Source organism: Citrus clementina, unplaced genomic scaffold, assembly GCF_000493195.1.
Source record: "Citrus clementina cultivar Clemenules unplaced genomic scaffold, Citrus_clementina_v1.0 scaffold_3, whole genome shotgun sequence".
NCBI lineage: Eukaryota > Viridiplantae > Streptophyta > Magnoliopsida > Sapindales > Rutaceae > Citrus > Citrus x clementina.
The window spans coordinates 29,686,608-29,699,940 of NW_006262339.1; the positions used below are offsets into that span (position 1 = coordinate 29,686,608).

Consider the following 13,333-nt stretch of genomic DNA (forward strand, 5'->3'; position numbering starts at 1 on the left):
TTTTTTTTTAAAGGCTCAAAAGGGTTAACTATGGATATTTAATAAAAGGGATGGCTAGAAAGGCTCAAACGGATCAAAGATAGCCTTTCCATCGTCTTTTAGGGCTCTAAATAATCATCCATATCTACTAGTTAGATGGGCCTCCCAATGTAACAACACACATTTTTTTCTTTTTTTCTTTTTTTATTTTACAATTTTTTTTAAGGGTTAACTCAAAAGCAATTTAGAGATCGTGTGTAAAATAATAAACTGCTAACCTGTATAAAGAGTGGGCAAAAGGGTTATTTTCCAAGAAAAATAATAGGCTCAAAAACTCACTTGGTACTTATTATGACATGTTCATTCCTTCAAGCAACTCACATTTGTCTCCGACATCAACATGTAGAGTAGCAAACATAACATAACATCACTTAAGACCAAAGATAATACAAATACTAAAATTTAAAATTAATCATGTCATCCAATGTTAAAACAAATCACACAATTTTTTTTTTCAAACAACATTCTACCCCCCAACCTATTCTAAGCATGAAAGGAAAATATGCATGCAGAAATGTGAAAATGATGCATAAAAACTAATTAGAAAAGTTACACGTAAAATGATAGAAAACGAAAATAATTTTTTTTTTTAAAGAAGATGCGTTTCTAGAGGAACTACACTCTATATTCAGCCATCTTCGACTCAAAAGTTGGAAAATGTATATTTATAGAGGAGAAATTAAAAAGAAGAAAAATAAACATAAACACATAATAAAGAAAAAGAAAATGTCTGAATTTTTTTTTTAAGTTTTTTTTTTAATTTTTTTTTAAACGATGAAGATGCATTTCTAGAGTCACTACACTCCATATTCAGCCATCTTCAACACAAAAAGTTATCAACAGTTAGTTTCTACAACAAAAAATTAGTAAAAACTTAACCAAAATTCCACAAAAAATTAGTAAAAACTTAACCAAAATTCCACAATTGTCGATTATTCCCTCCCCCCAACCAGAACGAAACATTGTCCTCAATGTTTGAAATGAAAGAAGTAGAGTTTAGAAGACATCACCTGGGTGGTGCAACACAGAAGAAAATATTTACAGGCGGAGAGTTAAATCTAATTTGTACTTCTTACTGCGGCTACTGTTACCATCATTATTTGGATGCTCCAACACAAAGGTCCAGGGGTCTGGCTCCGGTCGATAAGCTTGTAACATATCAAGTAGCTCATTAGCAGTGTGAACACAAATAAAGAGTTTTTTCGCATTAGAGGGAATGAAATAGTTTTTTATTGCATGGTTAAGAAATGCGATAAAGCCATCATAAAAGTTATTGACATTTAACAAACTGATGGGTTTCTGGTGGATGTGCAGATGGGCCCAAGATGCTAGTGTGATAAGTGCCTCTAGTGTTGCAAGATCTCCTGGAAGGAAAATAAAAGCATCAGCATGATTAAGCATTTCAGTTATTCTTTCTTGCATACTTGAGACGACTAACTCTTCTCCAGTTGATGAGTCAGACGAACTGCCCAATGGTTTTAAGACTCTGGGGATGATGCCTAACACTTGACTTCCTCTGATAAAAGCTGCTTCTGAGACCATTTTTGATAACCCTCGGTTACCTCCTCCATACACCAAGTGTAATTTTCTCGCTGCTATGCTTTGACCAAGATCTATGGCTGCCTCAACGAACTCTTTATGTTTGCCATAGGTAAATCCAGAAAGCACACAAATGTTCTTGAATTGTCTATTGGGAGTAGCTGTCATTGTGATACTTCGCAAAAACAATTTGTGAGTGCTTGACAAAGAAAATCACATTTAAGAGTCTTGGTGATAGTGGGTCACAGTTGTATATGAGGTAACATGTCAGTGTCAAATAACGTGTAAAGCACATGGCTCGCGAGTTAAAAAGGAAACAGTAAAAAGGAAAAAGCAGACAGTAACAAAATTATTAAAGACAATAAAGTAAACAATAAAACAACAGTAAAATAAAATAACAGTAAAGTAAAAGGATATTTACAGGTAGTTGCGACTGTGGCTCACATCTTCCTCTGGTTTTACGTCCAGAAACGGCTTGAACACCCTCTATGGGTCGAGGATAGGCTTCCCATCCAGTTTTCTTATAAACTGGCAAACAGGGTCGTTTATAGTCAGATTCCTGAGACTATATCGTGCATGCTCTTTTTGGAATAATGGCCATAACTGGAGAATCGCTCCTTGCACATATCCACTGGGATGCGTTTCAAGAGACAAAAGGATATCATCCAATGACTCCTTATTCAAGCCATCCCTAATGAATTGAATCTTATCTTCCCTGTTATCAGACACCATTCCTAAAGAACATGGGTTTTTATTGCAACTCATTCTGGCACACTTATAACAAGCAACAGAAATTCTTCGAGGTCGTCGTTTTCTTGCATAATTTCCTTTACCACAACCAGGCATGTATGCAATAAATTTTTGAGGTAACTCACCCGCCGATCGTACTTTTGCCTCAATTAACCAACGGATATCAGCACGTATGTTATTCCTCATGAGTAATCGCATGTGTTCGGACCGAGCTTTATAGATCGTAAGGAGGGCATTCTGAGGAAGTGAAGGGAATCGCTTGTGAAGCTTCGCTAGAATCTCGTTTCTATCCATACCTTCACCTCAGAATATCAGTTATTATGGGAAACTGAAGTAACCGACTTGATTATCACGGAGTATCGTTATCCGCCACTTCACCGGGGTAACAAACTAAAGCACTCAAACAGAAAAAAAATTAAAACACACAAAGAAAATTAAAATCGTCCTCTTATTGAATTTACCTCAAACTCCAACTGGATGTCGTAAACACTTCTCTCAATGTCTCTGAGTTGGCTTTCTAAACCCTCAACATAGGCTACTAACTCTGGTGGTTGTAGAGCCCAAATGCGATGTGTTTTACAAAATTGAATCTGCCGTTTGAGATGAGTTTTGACACGTTGAAGTGGTTTAAGAATGTTCAGGAGGAACGGTCTAAGTAAGATACTCATGAGTAAAAATGATAAAAGAAAACTTAATAGTTAAACAAACACACTTATGCAAAAATAATTTCAATTAGCAAAAGAATAATATAAAGAAAGAAAACAAAATCAAATCAACGAAAAGAAAAATCAATTCAAATTTAGTGGGTCACTCAAATTTATTTCGGTGTCTTCTTCATGTGGTTGGTACTCTAGATATGGCTTTAATCTTTGACCATTAACTTTAAACGTGACACCATTCTTTGGGTCCTTAATTTCAATTGCCCCATGTGGAAAAACAGTATGTACAATAAATGGACCAGACCAACGAGAGTGTAACTTACCTGGGAATAGGTGCAAGCGAGAATTGAATAAAAGCACTTTCTGACCTGGAGTGAACGATTTTCTCATAACGTGCTTGTCATGGAAGACTTTCAGTCGCTGCTTGTAAATCTTGGCATTTTCATAGGCATCATTGCGAATTTCTTCAAGTTCTGCCAGTTGTAATCTTCTTTCTGAGCTAGCTTGCTGCATGTCAAAGTTGAATTTCTTGATGGCCCAATACGCACGATGCTCAAGTTCCACAGGTAGGTGGCAAGCTTTTCTATACACTAGCCTGTAGGGTGACATCCCAATCGGGGTCTTGAAAGCCGTTCTATATGCCCATAAGGCATCATCAAGTCTTAATGACCAATCTTTTCTGTCTGGCCTCACCGTCTTTTCTAATATGTGCTTTATTTCTCGATTTGAGATCTCAACTTGGCCACTAGTTTGCGGATGATACGGAGTCGCCACTTTGTGTGTGATTGAATACTTTGTCAAAAGTGCTTTGAATGCTTTGTTACAAAAGTGGGCACCACCATCACTGATTATTGCTCGAGGGAATCCAAAGCGTAAAACAATGTTGCTTTTCAAAAATGCTATCACCACCTTGTGATCATTGGTCCTACATGGAATTGCTTCTACCCATTTTGATACATAGTCAACAGCAACCAATATATATTGATGACCAAAAGACGGGGGAAAGGGTCCCATGAAATCGATACCCCATACGTCAAAAATCTCAACCACTAAAATTGGATTTAGTGGCATCATGTTCCTTCGCGTAATGCTCCCCATTCGTTGACACCTATCACATGAAGAACAGAAAGTGTAAGCATCTCGAAATATAGTTGGCCAATAGAAACTACATTGTAAAACTTTAGTTGCTGTTTTCTTAGCGCTGAAATGGCCTCCACAAGCTTGTTCATGGCAGAATGAAAGGATATTCTGAATTTCACTTTCTGGGACACATCGTCTAACAATTTGATCCGCACAATACTTGAACAAATACGGGTCATCCCAAAAGAAATTCTTTATCTCTGCAAAGCATTTAGCCTTATCTTGCTTGGTCCAATGCTCTGGAAGTTTACCTATAACAAGATAATTAACTATATCAGCATACCAAGGTAATACTTCCACACTCATTAATTGTTCATCTGGAAATGACTCATTCAATGGTAATGATTCTGTAATTGTGTCAAAATGGAGACGAGAGAGGTGGTCCGCCACAACATTCTCTGTGCCTTTCTTATCTTTGAATTTCAAGTCCAACTCCTGCAAAAGTAACACCCAACGAATTAGTCTGGCTTTTGCATCTTTCTTTGTGAGAAGATATTTAAGAGTAGCATGATCTGTGAATATAATTATTTTACAACCAATGAGATAAGATCGAAATTTCTCTAATGCAAACACTACTGCTAGCATTTCTTTTTCAGTAGTTGAATAGTTCAACTGTGCATCATTTAATGTCATACTAGCATAGTAAATAACATGGGGAATTCGATCAACTCTTTGTTCTAAAACTGCTCCTACTGCATAATCAGATGCATCACACATTATCTCAAATGGTAAGCTCCAATTTGGGGCCTGAATGATGGGTGATGATGTCAACAATTGTTTTAGTTTTTCAAACGCCATAAGACATGAATCATCAAAGACAAAAGGTACATCCTTAGCAAGTAAATTGCATAAGGGTCTAGAAACTTTGCTAAAATCTTTAATGAAACGTCTATAGAAACCAGCATGCCTAAGGAAAGATCTTACTTCTCTAACTGTTTTAGGTGGAGGAAGATTAGAAATGAGATCCACCTTGGCTTTGCCAACCTCAATACCTTTGCTCGAAATGATGTGACCGAGAACAATACCTTGTTTTACCATAAAATGGCACTTCTCCCAATTCAAGACTAAGTTCTTCTCGATACATCTCTGCAGAACTAGTGTTAGATGATGTAAGCATTGATCAAATGAATTACCAAAGATAGAAAAGTCATCCATAAAGACTTCAAAGAATCGTTCAACCATATCAGAAAAAATGCTTAACATGCATCGTTGAAATGTAGCAGGTGCATTACATAATCCAAATGGCATTCTCCTTATGCAAATGTGCCAAAAGGGCAAGTGAAAGTAGTTTTCTCTTGATCTTTTGGTGCTATGGGAATCTGATTATATCCTGAGTAGCCATCTAGAAAGCAATAAAATTCATGGCCTGCTAATCTATCAAGCAATTGATCAATAAATGGTAAAGGAAAATGGTCTTTACGTGTGACAGAATTCAACTTTCTGTAATCAATGCATACACGCCATCCTGTAGTCACTCTAGTGGGTATCAATTCATTATCGGCATTGGTAACTACAGTGACTCCTGACTTTTTGGGGACAACTTGCACAAGACTGACCCATGAACTATCAGAAATTGGGTAAATGATACCTGCATCTAATAGCTTAAGGACTTCTGTTCTAACAACTTCTTTCATATTAAGATTTAACCGACGTTGCATTTCCCTAGTAGATTTAGCATTTTCATCAAGGTGAATGTAATGCATGCAGTCTATTGGGTTTATACCTTTTATGTCTGCTATGGTCCATCCTAATGCTCCTTTGTGCTCTTTTAAAACATCCAACAACTTACATTTTTGTTCGTCATTTAGGGATGATGAGATGATTACCGGTAGAGTACTTTCTTCTCCCAAAAATGCATATTCCAAAGTGTTGGGCAATGGTTTGAGCTCGAGTTTCGGTGGTGATTCTGATGATGGGATGAGTTTCTTTTCTGATGATGCTAGTTGTTCAACTCTTGACTTCCATTTATTAGTGTCCATAGATGGTGCTGAGTCAAGCAGGGCATTGACCTCATGACCGATCTGTCAATATCAAAATCCAAACCAAAGTGAGTTAAACATGTTTGTAAATTATCATCACTAAGGTTTGAAACAAAAGTATCATCAACTAATGCTTCAATTAAATCCACATCAACAATTCCATCATCTGCACTGTGAGGTTGTTTGGCAATGTTGAAAATGTTTAGCTCCATAGTCATGTTGCTGAAGGACAACTGCATATTTCCAGTCCTGCATTGAATGTGGGCATCTGCAGTTGCCAAGAAAGGTCGGCCTAGAATAATGGGGATGTGCTTTCTTGAATCCTGTATTGGTTGAGTGTCAATTACAATGAAATCAACAGGAAAATAAAACTTGTCTACCTGGATAAGCACGTCCTCCACAGTACCACGAGGTATTTTCGTGGACCGATCTGCAAGCTGTAACACCACTGGAGTTGGGTGTAATTCTCCCAGTCCAAGTTTCACGAATACTGAATAAGGCAACAGATTTACACTAGCTCCTAAGTCCAACAAAGCATTCTCAATTGTGTGGTTCCCTATACTACATGAGATAGTGGGGGAGCCTGGGTCTTTGCATTTTAAAGGAATTTTATGTTGGAGTATAGAACTAACATTTTCTGTTAAAAATGCATTCTTTTGAACATGCATATTTCTCTTTTTAGTACAAAGGTCTTTAAGAAACTTGGCATAAGATGGAACTTGTTTAATAGCATCAAGTAAAGGGATGTTAACACTTACCTGTTTGAAGATTTCAAGAATCTCACCTGTGGATTTTCCCTTCTTTCCTTTAGCTAACCTCTGAGGAAATGGAGCTTTGGGAACATATTCCCGTGGGTTGGTTTCTTCTCTCTCCTCCGGTGATGAGTCCTCAACATTCACAGGTACAATTTGATTTTCTTTTATCACCGGCATCTCCACTTTGTTGTCGACTTTTTTTCCTTTTTGCAAGGTCATGATGGCTTTGACCTCTCCATGCTGTTGCGATGAACTGGTACTTGCTTCATGTACTCCTTTAGGATTAGGCACTGGTTGACTTGGAAATTTACCTTTCTCAACAGTCATTGCCAAGGTCTGAACTGAAGAGGCAAGTTGTCCCACCATCTTCTCGAGGCTTGAAACTGATTGAGCTTGTGAGTTGAAGCCTGCTCTCAACTCATTTCGTAGTCCATCAATGGTGCGATTCTGTTGCTCAATCGTGGAGTGAGTAAGATTCTGAAGATTCTGGAATGAATCCTCCCATGGTCTGGGCTGAGAGTAGTTCTGGTTCTGATTGTATGGTCTGAATGGTGGCTGAGAGGCTTGAGGATTTTGAGGAATTTGTTTCATTGGTGGAGCTGGAGCTGCTGGTCCATTCTGTTGGAATCCTTGAGACCATGAAAAATTGGGGTGGTCTCTCCATCCAGGGTTATATGTGTTGGAGTATGGGTTGTAATTAGATAGTTTCCTCATTACACCTATGGCATTGGCTTGATCTGAGTATGAGTCATGGTCATGTGGCTCTGTTGATTTAGCAGTCGATAACGATGCTATTTGTCGAGCAAGACCTTCAACCATCTCCTTGACTTCTTTGATTCCCGAAGTTGACTCGCCAATTTGAACCTCATTCACTCCTTTAATTCTTTTAGTATTCCTGAGTGATCGACTCCGTTGTTGGGAATTATCCGCCTGTCGCTGGAAAAACTCTCAAATTTCTGATGCACTTTTTGACATTAGCTCTCCTCCACTTGTTGCCATTAGCCATTCTTGCACATTCGGTAGTAATCCCTCTAAAAAGTATTGGCATTGGTGCCATTTCTCATACCCATGATGTGGACACTTCAAGAGTAGCCCACTGAATCGCTCCCATGTTTCGAAAAATTACTCGTCCTCTCTCTGGGTAAACTCCAAGATTTCCCTGCGAATAGCATTGGTTTTATGCACTGGGAAATATTTATTCAAAAGTTTAGTTACCATTTGTTCCCATGATGAAATGCTATTAGCAGGTAAAGTATTTAACCATGAACGAGCTCTATCTTTTAAAGAAAATGGGAATAGTCTAAGTTTAACATCATCGTCTGAAAAATTCTCATATTTAAATGTTTGACAAATAGCGTGAAAATCATTCAGATGATTATATGGGTCCTCATTTTCTAAGCCATAGAATGTAGGGAGACAATTTAGCACACTAGGTTTTAATTCAAAACTCCTAGCAGCTACATTTGGGTATCTTATGCATGATGTGCTCAAATTAGCTAAGGGACTAAAATAGTCCTTAAATGACCTCTCCTGTGGTTGCAAATCCATTTTATTTTTAATTTGTTTGTGTGTGCGAAGTATTTTTTCTAATTCAAGGTCTATAGGTTCAAGATTAGGAAATAATGACCTACGACCATGCATGCAAAACAAATAAAATAAAAATAAAGATGAGAACAAAACAAATAAAAATAAAGAAGAGTGAGAAATTACGATACTAACCTTATTGCGCTATTACAAACTTTCTATAAAAATACACAAAAACAAATACGTGAAAGAAATTAACTAAAAAGAATTAGTAAGATAAACAAAAATTACAAAGAAAAAAAAATAACTTGAAAATTAAATTACATAAATTTAAAGAAGAGAAAAAGAAAAGAAATTACTAACCTCTAAATGCGGATTCACTTTTTTTTTAATAAAAAATACACAAAAAAAATAAAAGAAATTATTCACAAAAATTAATTCTATGAATTAAAATTACTTACCTCCCCGGCAACGGCGCCAAAAACTTGTTGTGCAAATTTTAATGTACTCGCAAGCGCACGAATCTATTGTAGTATAGATCAATGGCGACGAGTGTCGATCTCACGAGGAGGTGGATTTTAATTATATGTAGAATTAATTTTGTAAATGGGTGGTTGAAATTGTGGTGGAAATGATTTAAATTATCCTAAAATTGGAATTGAGATGGCGATAATAAATTCTAAAATTGGAATTGCAATGGCGAGAATAAATTGAAGAGAATTCTATTGAAATGACATACTTGGGTATCTGGATTCGTATCAACATGCATCATGGGCTAAATAATCCGTATTAATGCCAATTAAATCATGAGGGGAGAATCTACACCTCATGAACCACGCTCTAATCAATATGGTGCTAAGGGCTTATCGTGCCAAATAATAATAACCTTGTACTAGAGGGCCGGTGAAACCAAGGCGGTACTAGACAAGAATATTATTATTTGTCGACGAGAAGTTAAAACATCCACAAAAACTAGAGGGGAAGAGAAAATAAATTTACCAAATTAAGCCCATGACACATGTTGAGACTTCACCTTCAACCCAAGCTTGAAAGAAAATTAGCCACTCATAATTGAACTAGGGGCAAAATGGGAATTTATTAAAATACGAAGAAAATACAAGATGGAGAAGGAATTACAGAAAATGGATCCCAAAAATGGATTCAGAGATATCAAATTAGGGGGGAGAGGCCCCCTTTTTATAGATACATGGAGTAAATCATGGCCATCGGATTAAAAACAGTTTGGACGCTCAGGATTGCACCACGTCATCAGTCAACAGTCCACGGTTTGGCCACGCGGATGAACTGTAACACGGTTTGACCCAAATTTGAACAGTAACGCAGTTTGACCCGGATGAACAATAACGCGGTTTGGTTGAAAATAATCCTGTGTGATGCATGCACCGTACGCGAGATTTTTCGTCCACTGATATGCTGCCACGTCACCATCAACAGTATATAAGAATTTTAGTCCAACAGGATCGTGACATCTCATCAGTCAATGCCACATCATCGGTCAATGCCACGTCATCGTCTGTCTATGTGAACAGTATCGTGAACAGTAACGTATACAGTACCGTACACGTGAATAGTACCGTACATGTGAACAATGCCATTTTTCCTTTTATGCTCCTCCTAAGGTTTTCAACCGTCCTGAGTTCAAAAGTGATGTCTGTTTTGCCATCTGATCTCTCGTTTATTGTGAAATGACTATGATGCCCCTAAAATACATAAAATACTTAATTAAAATAAAACAAACGGAATTAAATCAAAAGAAGGTTAAATTCATAAAAGTAAAGGTGTTAGTAAGACTTGAAATGTAAAATGACGGTTTTCTCCTTTATAAATATGCATTTTCTAACACTCAACAGGTATAACGCTTAACAACTGCTCTGGAATCCTTCCGTGAAGCTTGTTAGAAGACAGGTCCAATGATTCAAGCGCTGTCATATTCGCAAAGGAAACCGAAATAGAACCTGTTAGGCCATTGTGAGAAAGGTTGAGCACAATCAGTGATTTAAAGTCTCCAAGTACTTGAGGAATTTCTCCCTGAAACTGATTGTTTGACAGATCAATGGTTGTAAAAATGGTTATGATCCTTTTTAGTACCAAATCGCGCCCTTTCACAGTCACTGTTACAGAATCCTGATAATAATCTTCCTCTCCCTACATATATAGTCCGTCGGATCCCTTTTCGTCCACGTTCTTCATTGCTTCCAAAATTACAAAGATCCATCTTGGCAGAAAACCAGTGAATTCATTATGAGAGAGATCAATGATTCGAAGGGCTTCAAAGGGAAGCATAATATTGGGCAAGCATAGTGGACCATAGAATCGATTAGACCTCAAGACAAGAATTTTTAGCTCCGGAAGTGATCCCAACCAACATGGACATGTGTCACCTATCATGTTGTTGCCCACATTGACAACCTCCAGCTCATCACAATCAGCCAGATACCTTGGGAACGGCCCTTCCAACTTATTGCTATTAAGGTCAAGACTCTTTAAACTGCAACTTCCATTTGCAAAAGCATCAGGGATGCGACCCTGAAGGTTGTTGTTGTTCAGGTGAAGAATAGTCAACTGAGTGCTGAAGTTTCCAAGACATGGTGGAATTGTTCCGCTCAAATTGTTGTGAGTTAAAGAAAGATATTCAAGGGAACTCAAACTGGGACTAGATGGAGGGATCTGTCCGAACAATTTGTTGTTAGAAAATAAGAAGGCTCGTGTTGAAGGTGGTGGAATCGGAATTGTTCCTTGGATTGTGTTGTTTCGAAGATTAAGCACTGTAATATACTTCCATGGATGTTGCTCTATTTGTGTCAGAAAATTATTAGAAATATCAAGATCAGTCAAACTCTTCCATCCTTAGGAATCAGATTTCGAAATCCGACCATGAATTATGTTGTTGGAAAGGTCTAAGAATTCCAACTTCTCTGAGTTTCTCAAGAAACCTGGGAACTCAGTGATATTGCAATAAGAGAAACGCAATTTCCAAGGACTAGGTAAGAGATATCTGATGCTGACATTGCTAGAGGAAATAAATGAGAGTTGGCTGTTGTTTGAAAGATCAAGATATCTCAGATTTTTCAACTCTGGTAACAGGTTGTACCTAACAGTGCCACTCAAGTCATTTGATGAAAGATCGAGATCAGTGAGGTTCACAAGTTGGAAGAGGGAACTAGGAATTGTACCATGCATCTGATTTTCTTCCAAATGGACTTCTTCTAGTGAATTAAGCGACTGGAATTGATCAATTGGACCGGTGAACTTATTCTGGGAAAGATCTATATAATTCAAGGAAGGAAGAGTGAACAACCAAGACGGCACCCTGCCTTGGAGAGAGTTGTCAGAAAGGTCTAAAGTGGCTAAATACGATAAACCACTTACCTGATAAGGCAGTTGGCCAGTAAATTGATTGGATCGAAATACAATTTTAGTAGCTTTAGAGAGGTTTCCAATTGATGCTGGAATTTTTCCAGTGAAATTACAGCCTCCAATATGTATAATCTCCAAGAACAAAAGATTTCCAATTGAATCTGGTATTTCACCTGTAAAATTACTGAAAGAAAAATCCAACTACCTGAGAGGAGAACTCCAATTAGACTCTGGAATATAACCTGTGAGATATTCGTTAAAGGATAGATGGAGTTCCTGGAGGTGTGGAAGATGAAAAATTTCACGTAGGAAATTTCCTCGCATACTAGTATCACTCAGATCGAGAATAGTGATTGTTGAGGATAAGTTTAACAGAGAAAAAGGTTCAATCAAAGACATGTCTGCCAATCCGAGATTGAGAACATTTAATTTTGTAAGGTTACTAGCATGTAAATCAAAAGATTTTTGTTCGATTTTCATGTCACAGTTGGAAAGATCAAGAAATGTTAGTCTGGACATGTGAGATATTCCTGTGGGAGTAGACCACTAAATCTAGAACGAGAGAGGTTAAGATATGTCAATTCCTTTAGCCGAAGAAACTCGGGGGAGGTTTGAGAGCGACTGAAATAGTTGAAAGCGAGGTTGATATGCATTATATGGACCGTATCTTTGGTCTTTTATGTTTCATTTCCAGGCCGGGCATGTTGCGAGTTGATAAAAGATCGATTCAAATAATATATTTAATATTTTCTGAAATGCATGAAATCAAATGCAATGGGCAAAATGTAACATATGTGAAAAAAAAAAAAGTGAGGCGGTTAAAAGGTAAATAAAAGTAAAAGAAGAAGCTGGAAATGGGGAAACATATACACGTGTGAGAGAGTGAAAGTCAAAACCGACCCAAAAATCCAACCTGTTTGACCCGAAATCGACCCGGCCATATCTTACGATACCGGCCACCCCACCGGCCAAGCTTGTACCAATCTAAAGCATTAAGATGAAACAGCCAGGAAGAAAAAACACTAATTTGACAAAAAATCTGATTTTTTATTGATAACTTTTTTCTCCCCCTTTGCAGCAGCCAACCCGCTTCTTTAAAAGTCAGAGCCAAAGAGCCCACACTGATTAAGCCACTATTTCCGGAAGAAAACACTCCAAACAATTTTAAATAACAAAAACAGTAATTCAAAACACCTAAAAAATAGCTAATGGAAATAATCCCAAAATAAAATATTGTCAAAAAATAAAAGGTCGTTACATTCCCTCTCTCTTAATAAAAGCCTTGACCTCAAGGCTTGAACAAAGGAAACTTCTCCTGAATCTTAACTGCATCCTCCCAAGTTGCATCTTCGGGAAAGGAGTTAGACCACTGAACCAACCACTGCACGTATGGACGATTGCTTCGCTGGACTACTCTCCTGTCCAAAACAGAATCAGGTACTAACTGTAGGTGCCCGTCTTCCCGTATTGTTGGTAACTCTGTAATCGGAGTGACAGCCTCTCCAACCTTTTTCTTTAAACACGAAACATGAAAGACAGGATGAATTTTGGACTCTATAGGCAACTCTAA

At 37.6% G+C, this 13,333-nt stretch overlaps 1 protein-coding gene across 1 annotated transcript; it reads right to left on the reverse strand.

The window, feature by feature from the left end:
• Positions 1-10,551: 10,551 nt before the first annotated feature.
• LOC18048942 (receptor-like protein 12) lies at positions 10,552-12,162 on the reverse strand. The gene is made up of 3 exons (XM_024187326.1): positions 12,090-12,162; positions 11,280-11,936; positions 10,552-11,198 (listed from the first exon to the last, which is right to left on the reverse strand). Exons 1-3 carry the CDS (start codon positions 12,160-12,162, stop codon positions 10,552-10,554), a joined length of 1,377 nt encoding a protein of 458 aa, XP_024043094.1.
• Between the last annotated feature and the right edge of the window lie 1,171 nt (positions 12,163-13,333).

Excerpts from the sequence above, each read along its gene's own strand:
- LOC18048942 (XM_024187326.1), bottom strand. The coding sequence starts at position 12,162 with ATGTCTTTGATTGAACCTTTTTCTCTGTTAAACTTATCCTCAACAATC. Across the intron at positions 11,937-12,089 it reads TCTCGATCTGAGTGATACTA|GTGAAATACCAGATTCAATT; the intron begins GTATGCGAGGAA and ends GTAATTTTACAG. Across the intron at positions 11,199-11,279 it reads TTCCAACAACATAATTCATG|AGCAACATCCATGGAAGTAT; the intron begins GTCGGATTTCGA and ends TGACACAAATAG.